Below are 13038 nucleotides of genomic sequence, written 5' to 3'. Positions count from 1 at the left end.
TAATTTTCTCGCAAGGCTGCAAAATTGTGGCATAAAAACGTCTCTTTATTTCACAAGCTGCACCTTACTGTGAAAACTTGTAAACACATTGGATTGGAGAAACGGCACTCACGCTGATTTACTCAGCCTCAAGCCTGACAACAAAATCTCTCTAAACCTGCAAAACAAAGGTTGGACTGGAAGATAGTTACAAAGGAGGCTCAAAGACGATTGATTATTGTCATATGACATATTATTTAGTTTTAGTTTTAGTTTAATATGAATGCATCCTGCCTCAAATTGTCCTGGTGTGTATAAATGAACACTTAATGATGAAAAGAAAAGTGCTGGGAGGTTTTTATTCTCTTGAACGTCTCATTAGAAGAGAACAACTTGGCTAGTCTTGAAAGCTAACAATTATTTCCACATAAAAAAGCTCCAGTGTATTTTCGTTGCATGTTTGCTTGAACTCCTGCAGTTTCTAACAGTCAGCAGTTTCTTTCACTTTGACTAACATAAAACATGACAGGCCTTGTACTGTGGTGATCTTCTAACTTGCTTTTATTATGCAGCTGATAATAACATTTGATTGGACTGTTTTCTTGGTATCTTTAACTCTTGCTCTTTCATTTACTACTGGTACGAGCCAAGAGGAAAATTCAAGGGCAATAATCACTCGACATTCAGCTCTGTCAGTATGAAACGTTTTTAGATACAGCTCCAATGACTCTGGCATAATAAAGCTGTGCTTAGAAAAAAGACATCACAGGTTTTTAAAATGATGGAATGTGTTATTCAAAACAGCAGTATGTTATTTGCAAGCTCCTTTTTACATAAACAACAGGGGCCCTCCACTTGCAGTAGAACATAAAACTGCATGCCTCCGACTATGGCAAACACATTACCGACTTTTGTTTTCTTGGTTCTCTGAGGCAATGAAAAAAATAAAACATCAAATCACACAGCCATTTTAATTCCCATGACTTTTCCACATCTACGTTGCTTGTTTATGCAGTGGATGTGCACATATTTGAGTTCCTGTGGGGGCTCAGATGGACGCCTGTTTGCATGCAATCATTCTTTCCACTGCCTTTATCATCCCAGCACAGCGACACAGCAGCAAGAGAAGATGGATTCTCCTCCCGTTGCATCTGGTTCTTTAACGCTTTGTTTTCTGCAGCTGCTCCCTCTGACCTAAACAACTCTCCTGACTCTGCTATGAGACATTCGCCTCTAATGGGATCAACTCCCTTTCTATGCTGTGAGTTTGATGTTTTACTGTGAGCTGTATAGGGTAATATGATTTGGTCGACTTGTGCAATGTTTCTGACGGCCTATTGGTATCAAAATGTTTATTTTATGGAGGACTCATGGTCAACATTGTGATCTACCAACAACAGTTCATCCTCGCTTTGGATAACTTTGCTTTTCTTGCATTGTGTTTTTGTACAGGAGTCCCAGGGAGTTGTGCAGTTGCCAGGGGTTTCATGGAAAGCTCAACTAGTTAACACATCTAAACTCAACTAAAAAATAGAAAGTGTGATTTGATTAAAAAAAAAATACATCCACATATCTCTGTTAAGGGGGAAAATAAATGCCAAAAAGCCAATTAGGGTTACAAATTGATCCTTACCAATCTGAGTAGATTGTAACTCATTAACACAGCCTGTTGCAACTTGTTGACAAGTGAGCAAGAAAGTTGAAATAGTTATCAGTCATGAATAAACAGCTGAAATACATTAAAGGATGAATACATCATTTTATTTTATTTTAAGAAACAAAAAACATTGAAATAGATTTTAAAAAATGAAATAGCTAAAGGAAATAGATTAAAAAGTGTTGAAATAATTAGTGAAATTTAATAGATAAATAGTTAGCTGCGGCCACTGAAGTAGTACTTGAGCTTGTCTAATTGGGCTGTGTGGCTATGCGAGACTAAACAAGTTTGAAGCCACTGGTCTATTTGCCTTATCAAAATATGTAAATGAAGTAATCTAAGATCCTCCAGCATCAGTTATTTGAAAACAGATTAAGATAACAGATCAAGAAGATAAAAGACGTAAGTTGCTTTCTTATATTTTCTGTGAATATGCAAATAACCTTTGCCTCCACATCTCATCTCCTCTCTGCCTCCATAGACATGAGACATGAGCATATATATATCGGTCGATTTTTGGGCAGTGCTCGTCTGGTTCTTGCCTCATTATAGGGAGCATGGCTGTGTGCTGCCAGTTCTCTTCTGAGGGACGTGTAGTGGGAAGACATCCAGCGTAATTGATTTCAGAGTTACCGTGTAGCCCTCTGTTTTGGAAAGGACAGGGCTGTCACACAGACCACAGAGCTTCTCCTGTCTTCCTGAGAACCAAAGATTGGCCACGCAGAGATGACTGGCTGCATTCAGGTGTCTTGACACAGTTGACATTGCTGATCACAGAGCAGTTGTTCAGTTTCCAAAGAAGCTCCAGATGTGATATGGAGTATAATCTGTAGAAGGTGTGTGTTGTGGAAAGTAAAATGAAATGGATGATTAAGACAACTAGTTAACATTTCATGCATGCGATAAGGCTTTATTTCATTCCAATTTATCACAGAAAGACAGGCTCTTTTTCTCAAATAATCAGCTGTTTGTTCTGCAGTCTTCTGGCTGCTGTAATTATCTAGCATTGTTCTTCCTCATTCCAGCTTTTTATTCTGTCCTTGCTTTCGTTTTGCCTCCCACTTATATCTCACTCCCAGGCATCTTTGATGAGCGATTGTGTTTTCCACATGAGTAAATAAAGCCTGGAGGGATGACAGATTGTTGCAACATGCTCAGGTGGGAAAGGGATGAGCAGGCCAACAGGACAAGCGACACAACAATGGAAAGAAGGTTTTCTTTTATTGCAGATGCTCTTTTTTCATTTCCTGCTCTGTGGAGTACTTTGCAATATAAATAGCACAATTACAGATTAATTTATGCCCCCATGATCTGTGTGCCCTTCCTGCTGTAATCCTGCAGTGTATTCTCGAGGTATTGAGTGTTTGCAGATCGTCTGTCACTGGGTATTAGTGACTTAAAAAGTACAACACTTCATTCCTCTGGTGGCTGTATGGACACGGCAGAGTCTCAGTAGTTGAGACAGTGCGTGGGCCACACAGCGTTTCAGCTGACAACTCTCTGAAGAGTTAATTGCTCATATGTGTATAATTTCTCCACCACGATGTGATGTACTTGTTATGGACCTCAGGAAAATTCACAATCTTTTTTTTCGTGCTCACTGTGGAAACACAAAGATAATTGCAAAAAAAAATCATCTTCCTCATCTCACATTATTTCTTGTCCCGTTTCAATAAATCTGACGTGTCATTAATGTCATTCAGTAGACTAGTCCCTCGTATGGAGGATTGTCCTTATGAATACGCAGCTCATTCTTTCCAGTTTGCTGCTCTAGTTCACCACAGTGATACTGGTGGCATGATCACACCTAATCTGTTACACCGATCTGTTATATATTGAATGTTTGTCATTAAATGACCTCCAATAAAATAAATAAATTATTAAAATGTGATGGCTGATGCTGCAACAGCCTCTGACAGAAGACATCACAATAACTGTACACTGGTATTAACAAAGGCTTTGAGCAGGCTGTAGTGTGCAGATAAAAAGGCTATCATTCTTTTGTTATTCTGACATCTCTGCAGTCATTTTCGTGCTGCCGTGAAAAAGGATGGGGTCCTATTTCCCTTTGAATTCACAGAAAATGAGATTCCAGTGACAAATTACTGTAGACTGTACATAATGACCATTTTATTCTCTTTGTGCTCCCTGAAAGGCTTTTTTCTTCTTCTTCTTCTTCTTCTTTAGCTCTGCCTAAACAAGTAAGACATACAAAATACATTCAGCCCCTGTGGCTCTTACAGTGGATCTAAATTACGAGGATGCTTTTAACACTGTTTCACACACTGCAACTGGACAAAAAAACATTTTTATGTGTCCCATGTTTGTGTATGCTTTACAGGCCCATCCATCAGGTTGTTTACACACCCCATCTCTCAAGGTCCATCAAAAATCCTAGCTAGGGGGCCGGTCGGTAGCGTAGTGGGTTAAGCGGCCGCCCCGTGTGTGGAGGCTACAGTCCTCGCCGCAGCCGGCCCTGGCTCGAATCCCGTGTCGGACGGCCACTTACTGCATGTCACTCCCCCTCTCTCTGCCTACTGCTTCCTGTCTATCTTCAGCTGTCCTATCATTAAAGGCATAAAAGGCCAAAAAAAATCATCTTTAAAAAAAAAACAATAATAATCTTAGCTAGGTATCCTAGCTGAGCCAAGTCGGAGCTTGATGGATGGTTTAATTATGTGTGCTTGCATTTTTTTTTCTCCAAAAAACCAGACAAAAGCTTCTTTGAATTTGTTCAAACACTCGAAGCAAGGCTGGTGTCATTACTGTACACGGTCACTTCGAGGTTAATTGTATTTAAACCTTTTTATATGAACTGCATTGAAAAAAATATCTCAGATATTTTTTGCTTTGTAGCACTAAAAAATGTCCTGCATTCAAGTCAGACTTCTTTATTATTATATATAATTATTATATATATATATATATATATATATATTATATATATATATATATATATACACACACAAGGAAAGGTGCACATTACCTATTAAAAGCAGCTCAGTTGGTAAAGCATCTTTCCCATGTACAAAGGCTCATCCCTTACCGCAGTGGCGCGGGGTTCGAATCCGACCTGCGGCCCTTTGCTGCAAGTCATTCCCCATCTCTCTCTCTCTCCACATTCCTGTCACTTTTCAGCTGTCTCTAGCAAATAAAGCTTGAAAAGCCTAAAAAAAAATCTTTAAAAGCAGCAATAACAATAATAGTGCAAGACCACCATTATTCATATACATTTTTAGAAATATTGACACAATGCTGTTGCCATCATTATTCTGTCACAACTCAGAGTTGCTCTTCTGGTTACAAAACATCCATATTGAACCAATTTCAGGAAGAAAAAAAATAGAGTCATGTCTGCATGAAAGAAGAAGTCTGTTGTATCTCCAACGCTGTCAAAAGCAACTGTATTAGAGGCTTGATTGTCCTCTCTCCAGCACACAGCTGCTGCTTTTTCTCAGGCACACATCAAGTATGATTGACTCGATGATGCTGCCGGTGCTGGTGCTAATGTGTGTGACTTCATGTTAATTTGCGGTTCGTACCTTCGGGGATTTCTAAAGCTCTCCTCTGAAAGATCTGTGAATCTGTCTGCCTGGTCGGTATGCGACACTTTAATGCCCGGCATGCCAAAGAGAGGCTGCTGCATAACGAACCTGCCACTCACTCCCTAGCTAATGTTGGACTGTGCGTATGTGTGTGTGTGATAAGTACAGTCTAACTATAAGTATAAGTTTAATCTGTTTCCAGGCTGAGTGAAGATTGCTTTCTTTGCAAACGTGTAAACACAGTTTTAAAAGAGAAATATTTGTCAGTGTTCTGTCAAGGCATTGTATCTCAATATTTGGTTATTACCACACTTAAAGTTTACATGAGATTTATACATGCTATTAGTGTCATAAAAGCCTTTTAAACTGAATAGAAGAAGAAAATTACTCATTTTGTAATAAGGCTCAAATACACAGGTTTTCTTTATGATTCAATGATTTGATGGGTCATGGTGTGATCTATCACACAGTGTGAAAGGCAGTTTTGACACCTCTTCTGAAGTCAATGCCAGATTTTGGCACCATGGCAGTGGGGCCCAGCTGGTTGCCTTTCTGTGAGTGATTCTTTCAAGACAGCTGTTGATGGCCAATAACTTGCTTTTTTTTTTGTTTTGTTTCTCCCTGGTGTGTATTTGCCTATGTGTTTGTAGCTGCGGCAGTGGCGGGCTCAGCAGGAGGAGGTGGCGAAGCTGGAGGCAGTTATAGCTGCTAGACAACGAGAGGAGGAAGAGGCGAGGTTGAAGAGGGAGCAGGAGAAGGAGACGGCCATCAGATCGCAGCAGAAAGAAAAAGTAAACACGTCTTCAACACACCCGTCACAATGAATGTGTCAGTTTCTTCCCGAGGCACTTTCTTAATGTCACCACTTATGAATATGAATGTGTGCAAGCTTTCGGATTATTTAATTCCTTGGATTTTAAGGTTTTTTTTTATGGGCACACACAACTTCTGTAAAACATGTTACAATCAAACCAAGTTTGTCTAAAAGATCTCCATAGGTAGGTAAATATTGTTTCTCTGTGATAGATGATATTTTTTATCCTGTGCTCACAGCATCCATGTAACTTATTACTACTGTGCGTACAAGTTTATTATCTTGAGGGGGAAGAAACAAGATAATTCACTATAAATTCATACACTTATTTATCATGCAGCTAGGCAACTTGTGAAGCACGCAGCCAATTCAAAATGGAGAGAACCCGGTAAATCAGAAACACAGGACTGTTGCCAGCAGTGTGTTCAGGTGTATATTTTTGATGGACAATAGGGATAGATGGCTTAGGTTTAGATTGATGTTTACAGTGCTGAGAAGATTGCCTAAAAAAAAAGCAATATTGGCTCAGCTGGATCTCAAGCGATGGGCAAATAAATAGCAAATTCACAGGAAAGAAAGTACATCTCAGAAGAACCAAATAATATGTGGCTTGCCAGCTCATATTAAAATGTTTTGGTGTTTGTATGAATGATTTTGCACAGAGAAAGCCCTGAATTGTAGGGTATTTTAAGAACCAGAGGAAATGCTATGTAGTTATCAAACTTGTGGGCACTCTTAAATAACTTCCTTGCATTAGTTACATAACAACATATTATTTTTGTGGGGGAAATGAGGAGCTCAGACCATATTGCCACAGCTTATCATGACGTTTTGATGAAATTACACTGGTTTCAAGTTGTTTACCATTTCTGACTACACTGTTTGAGGGATTAAACTACACCTGAAGATCAAACTGAAAGCATGCGTTGTTACAATTATCTGGGTATTCCGATCATTCAATTCATTCGATTGAGTTATTGTCCTCACAGGTATAACAATACCAGAATGTGTATGCGTGTGTCTGACTGTTTAATTAACTCTCTCCTCCGGGCATCTGCTAGAAGAACATGGGCAACCTGAGACGCTCTCTGATTAATGAGAGCATTTAGGCTGCATTGGATTCCATATAATTTAGCACAATAGTCTGTCAGACATTGAAATATCATCCCATTCTCTCTATTTACACTTATCTGATTCCTGCTCTGTCACAATCAATAGGACGTGACAATCCTAAGAGTTTTGTGGGAGTCAAATGAGTGCGAGTACTGTTCTTGTGGCTGTTGTTAACTTTTTTTGTTGTAAGTCTTTGCAAATTGTTGTTCTTTTCCCCGCAGGTCAGGCAGTTTTATTTAAAGCAGAAGAAGAAGGTGGAGGCGATGGAGAAGAGGGATCAAGAGAGACTTGCTAATCTGAGGAGCATTATGGAAGAACAAGCAAGGAGAGACAAAGAGAGGTGAGTGCTGCATCATGGGACCTTGAGTTTTTCAGATTTCAAATTAGTTGAGATTCACTAAAAGAGCTGCCAAAAAGAATCCAGAACACTAAATTATTATTCCTATCAATTATCAGGCATGACTATTACCTTTTCTACTGATATATTCAACATCATGCTTACTTTACCCTTGTTATGTAATAGCTATGTTAAAATTATTACCATGACACATACATGGCAAAAATCAGTTAACAAGTCATAGCATCCAGGTTTTCTGAGCTTAGGCCAGAGACGGTGCAGTAAAGAGTTATTTTCTGTATCTCTGTCGCATAGGTTTATCACGGCTTTACTCCCTTCAGGAGACTAGCAAGACGTGAAGAGCACAGATTATAGCTGATTATTTCGCCCCTACTGTCACTGAAGTAGATGTTGGGCCAATTTTTCACAAACCACAAATCTTAGGCACATTCTGACACTAAAATGACATTTTTCAGACAGAAAATTAGCTTCGTTCAAGACTTGTCTCTCAGCAGGAACACTCTCTTGTGAGAACTTCTCTCTGACGGCGCTGACTCATCGGCCTGGATTCACCAAAGATGATCTATTACAACCTAACTAAAACTTTCTGAACTGTCACTCACACAACCCAGCCTGCTTTCATCCATCCACACAACATTTATAGCATGGAGAAAAAAGAGATGGGAAGATGAAAAAAGAGACTGAAAGTGTATACCATTTCATACAATTGGCATTGCTTATAATGCGTTATCTTCTAGTCTGTATCACAAACTGGAGATATATTCTTTGAAAGGCATTTACCAGGCTGGGTCTAGTAAAAAAGATGCATTGCATTTAAGGAAGTATATGATTGAGTGGTTTTGGAGGTTGACCCAATACTACAGACTAAAAGTCAAAATATATTGGCCTCTGCTGCTTTGATTTTGATTTATGTCTGTGTAAGGTAAGAATAAATATGTGTTCTGAGTATTCTCAGCTCCGGGACTGTGCAGCTGAATGTGCTGAAGCCACACCCACTCGCAGAAGCAGTCAAGCGGCAATTTTAAAAAGACTGAAATGTGTCTGATCAGTTAAAACAAATTGCAACATATTTAATGTATTTAAATTGCCATTACTCCAAAAACTCCATTAGCAAGCAACATCTAAGGTACATAAATGTTTTGTATGTCCAAACAGTGTTTAAACTCACAAGACTTAATTTGAAATTATAGGACAGATCCTAAAATTCCCAAAGATGCCAAATTTTGGGGAGAAATTATTCGAACATGAACCCACAAGACATCTAGTATATTTCCATCTAATGGAAATGTGCAGCCATCGAAAACTCTTGGGTTTGAATACTTCACACATTGGAAACGTTACGTACCTTCCATGAAGAGCAGGAACAAACTGAAACACAATATATATGTGATGATGTCAGAAAATGTGGATGATAATAATGATAATGTGGAAAAGGAGACACTCACAGAAACTGGCATTAATACCAGATAATGGTGTTGACTCTTGGGGGTGGGGGGCTGAGAAAGAGATAGAAACGCATGATAGGAGAGGAGCTCCATAAACCCCCCCCCACAGCCTTGAGGCATGCTGTGGCAGGAGTGATAGGTAATGTTGGCCGTGGCGGTGGCGTAGAGGGGGCTGTTCACGTCTGATGTCCGCACCCTTTGTGTTCCCTTTAGGGTGCAGTTTCGGTCAGATATGCTGCAGCGGCGAAGGGAGGAGAGGGAGGCACGGCAGCTTGAACGGCAGAGAGAAGAAGAAGAGAAACAGCATCGTCTGGAAGTTCTCAGAAACCAGGTGGATCATTATCCGCCCTTAACCTTTTCAAGCACTCTGATTTTCTCTGTCAGTTGAAATGACCCTCAAGGGAATACTTCATCCTTATCTGAGTCAAGGCATCACTGCCACCTTATGGCAATAAGTAAGAAGACAACTGTATGTTATCACTATATTAAATGTTTTTTTTTCTCATTTATCTTAGGTTGGGGTGGTGGCAGAGGCAGACCCAGAGAGGATGATGGCAGATACAGAGGCTTGGAGGAGTCGACACTTGAATGTAAAGGAGTTTGAGCTCCAGCGGCCTCTTTATAGTATTAACACGTACACAGACACACAGGTGAGGCATGATAACATCTACCCTCTGACAACCTTTAGCTTTGTGTGATTACAAAACCTCTACAGCTGCATGGTCATTTGCCCCAGACTCTTTGCTCTAAATATTATGAGCCAGTTTCCCATAGATTTTAGTTTTCATCTTGAGTGAGACCGACCAATGACCCATGAAATGGAGGAAAATTATGCAAGCTGGTTGGCTGAACAAACAATGGTTATCCTCCTCTTAGGGGACTTTATACATTACCTTGATCTCAAGGCCACCCAGTCAATAAGTTTACTTCAGAGTGTCTGGGTGTGTGGTTTTTCTCATCTCTGTAGTAAAAAGGTTAGAATTTGGTTGTGTAACACAGGCGGACTGACTAATTATTTTCAAACTGTGCAAATCTTCTCCTCCAATACCTAAAACCGTGAAGGATTAGTGATTAATCTTGTTTCATGTATTAAACGTGTGGTAAACCATAAAAACAAACAATGGTAACATCGTGGGTGTGAGCTGGCATGAAACAGCTGGATATGTATTATTTATCATGGCTTTTTATTTATTTATTTTTTTACATCTGTTTTCCAGATTGTGTCTGATCCGAGAGTGCGGGCGGAGCAGGCCCTGCGGGAGGCTGGTCTGCACCACAGTCATTATGCCAAAGAGGTCCTGTCTGTTATCAAGCCCCCTAAACCTCCTCGACGGGATACCAAATCCATACTCAAATTCTAACCAGAGGCTTGTGTGGGGTCACTCCAACTATTGTTCTTGTATTATATTAAATGTAGATAATACATTTTACTGTGTAAGAATCATACTCACATTAACCAAGTGACACAGTGTGATTGCTGTTACTGACTTTTATTATATTATAGGTCTTATACGCTAAAGCACCTTATGAGAAAAACAGTATCATACATGAATGATGATAAACATGCATCTCCACATTTATCGATATTTATATCACTCTCAGAAAGTTTTCATTTGCATAAACTTGAATGGCAGAGGCTGCTAAATGCAATAATGTCTCCAATCATTTAACAACACGTTCATTGATGAAATACATTGTAGGAAGGTTCACTTCATCCTCTACTAACAGATTGCAAATTACTGAGAATAATTTCTGGGTTTGTTACAATATTATGTGGTGTAAAACTTTTTGTTTCACTCGTTTAAATGTGAAGTGGGTTTCTTGATCATTCCATCAGAATTTCATGCACTTAATCTGTTAGATTTGTTGTTACAGCTAAAAGGATGATTATCTTAAAGTTGCAAACTTGGATCACCACCAAAATATAATCAAATATTATTTATAAAATTATTTTTCAAAGGTCAATCTGAACATTTTTTTTAGATTTCTTCCAGACAGCCAGACAAACTACCAGATGTTGAGAGTTTAAGTGTAAATTCAACATTAAAATCAACACTCAAAGACAAAGTATCAAATATTAAAATCTACAAAATATACTTTACATATATATGCAACGTACATATTTTAGCATTGTCAAAGAAATATTAACCCAACTAACCTAGCCTTACTTTTAAATAAGTGTCTAATGCACATATTAACATGTTACAGTACAGTATATACAGAATACATATATCACATACACATATCAGTCAAAGCTATACACACTGGAAGCTGGATTAGGGGTGGGAGATGCAAGTGTCTTAGACAATTTGTCCCAGGCGTTTCTTGATGAAGTGGGACACCAGGACCTGAGGTCTCTGCTGGTACTCCAGCAGAACATCATGAGGGGAGGTGATCTGGTCTCCCTCAAAGCGGTTCAACAGTGCAACACAGATAACAGCCGCTGGAGATAAAAAAGAAATCATCAGTTATGTAAGTCAAAACATAAATCAGAAGTTATTTCTGTCTTCTTTCTAACGTATGTCTTTATTTACTGAACTTAAAGTAGTTCAATTAAATGATACAGAAGCACTACGTGCAAGTTAATCTCCAAAACTATCATAAAGCTGTTCCATTGTAGAGATGTTCTACATGTTGTAACAGAAACAATACCTTTGAGGCCACAGACGCGGCACATAGCAGCAAATACGGTGGACTCCATTTCAATATTCCTCACTCCGGCCTCGTAAGCTTTCCTCAGATACTCCAGTTTTTCTTCATGAGAGAAGGAGCAGAGAGCTCCGTCAAGTCGGCCTTGACCTAGAGAGACACGGCACAGGATTTCTCACTACATTTTTTTGGATCTGTTTTTGGTGAGCTATTTGAAGCCTCGTGTAGGACAATTATGATTACAAACAACCTGAGCATGAGATGGTGTTTATACCTTCATAGAAGTCATGGGTGCACATGGTGTTTCCGATAACTGTGGGAAAGTTCTGAAGCTCGGAGGAGCACTGCAGAAGCTCACTGGCCACTCCTTCATCCAGCTCAGTGCTCCTGGTGATGACTTTACCCAAAACAACCTGCTCAAATTGGGGACGGAAGGAGTAGTCCACTGCTTTATCTGTGACCACCACTGTCCCTGGAGCCAGACCTAGAGACGACACCAGGCATACATTTAGATCTAGGGTAACCAGGATTAGACAAATGATTCAGGGGAAGCACAAAAAGTATTGTTCTTACCGACTCCACCAGATGTACCAAGGCGAAACAGGACCACATCACGGCACTGAGCATGGTGCAGTAATTTGATGAGCTCATGAAGCATGATGGAGATGGAAGGGACGCCCATGCCATGCTGTGATAAAAACAAGAAATATATATATGACTATACTTCATTACAAATGAAAGCTACTAGGCTATATTGTTCATTTGTTCATTTAAAAAATGCATTTGAAATACTTACACTTATAGAGAGCACTGGTCCCACTTTATACATGCAGTAGCGATCGGTTCCCTCACAGATATCTCTGATCTCGTCTGGGTTTCCAGACAGTTTCAGCTCCTGGTGGATGAACTGGGCAAAAGCCTTCATTCGATTCGCACTTCCACCAACACACACAAACTATGGGAAACAGAGAAAGAGGATTAATGAATTCTGTTTTCTAGCTTTTGAACCACAAATGTGAGATTTATTTTCATTAGCACTTCACAGACCTTGATATCTCCAAACATTTCTGGAAGGTTGTGAGTCTTGGTGCCCAAGCTGAAGTGGTAGAGAATATCCTCCTCCATCATGTCCAAGTAGGGATTTTTCACTTGGACTTGTTCTCTAAGAGGAACACAGTACAGCATATTAATAAATGGATTACTCAAGTGATTCCTAAGTATCTGAATTAATTATCAAACACAATTACTTTAGATTTTAAAGAGAAACAAAAAGAAACAGTCAATTCAAAACCTAAAGTTACCAGATACTTACTTGATATACTCTTTGTGGTCATTCCCCATACAGTTAAGTAAAATTGGTGCCATGACTGCAGGAGACGCTTTCAAACTCAGATTAAAATATCTTTAAAAGTTTCCCTTCTGTAAAAACCTCCAAATTGTCGTTGCGGCTGTTTCTGAATAACAGTTATGTCTGGCTG

The 13038-nt window shown here is 39.4% G+C and overlaps 2 protein-coding genes across 2 annotated transcripts in view; one reads left to right on the top strand and one right to left on the bottom strand.

The window, feature by feature from the left end:
• Nucleotides 1–10727, top strand: part of LOC104920084 (coiled-coil domain-containing protein 148) — a 26867-nt gene extending 16140 nt beyond the window's left edge. The window contains exons 11-15 of the mRNA XM_010732238.3: nt 5832–5972; nt 7330–7448; nt 9125–9242; nt 9427–9561; nt 10129–10727. Of these exons, the coding sequence (XP_010730540.3) occupies nt 5832–5972; nt 7330–7448; nt 9125–9242; nt 9427–9561; nt 10129–10272 (657 nt within the window). The 3' untranslated portion in view covers nt 10273–10727. The remainder of the gene's footprint in view (nt 1–5831; nt 5973–7329; nt 7449–9124; nt 9243–9426; nt 9562–10128) is intronic.
• On the bottom strand, nt 10386–13038 carry upp2 (uridine phosphorylase 2). Its single transcript, XM_010732227.3, has 7 exons — nt 12873–13038; nt 12608–12722; nt 12357–12515; nt 12134–12248; nt 11835–12044; nt 11564–11710; nt 10386–11354 (listed from the first exon to the last, which is right to left on the bottom strand). The coding sequence occupies exons 1-7, from the start codon at nt 12923–12925 to the stop codon at nt 11212–11214; spliced, it is 942 nt and encodes a 313-aa protein (XP_010730529.1). The 5' UTR covers nt 12926–13038; the 3' UTR covers nt 10386–11211.

The sequence above is a fragment of the Larimichthys crocea genome, chromosome XVIII, assembly GCF_000972845.2.
Source record: "Larimichthys crocea isolate SSNF chromosome XVIII, L_crocea_2.0, whole genome shotgun sequence".
Taxonomy (NCBI): Eukaryota; Metazoa; Chordata; class Actinopteri; family Sciaenidae; genus Larimichthys; species Larimichthys crocea.
The sequence above is the reverse complement of the archived record's forward strand: the minus strand, read 5'-3'. Positions and strand labels throughout refer to the sequence as shown.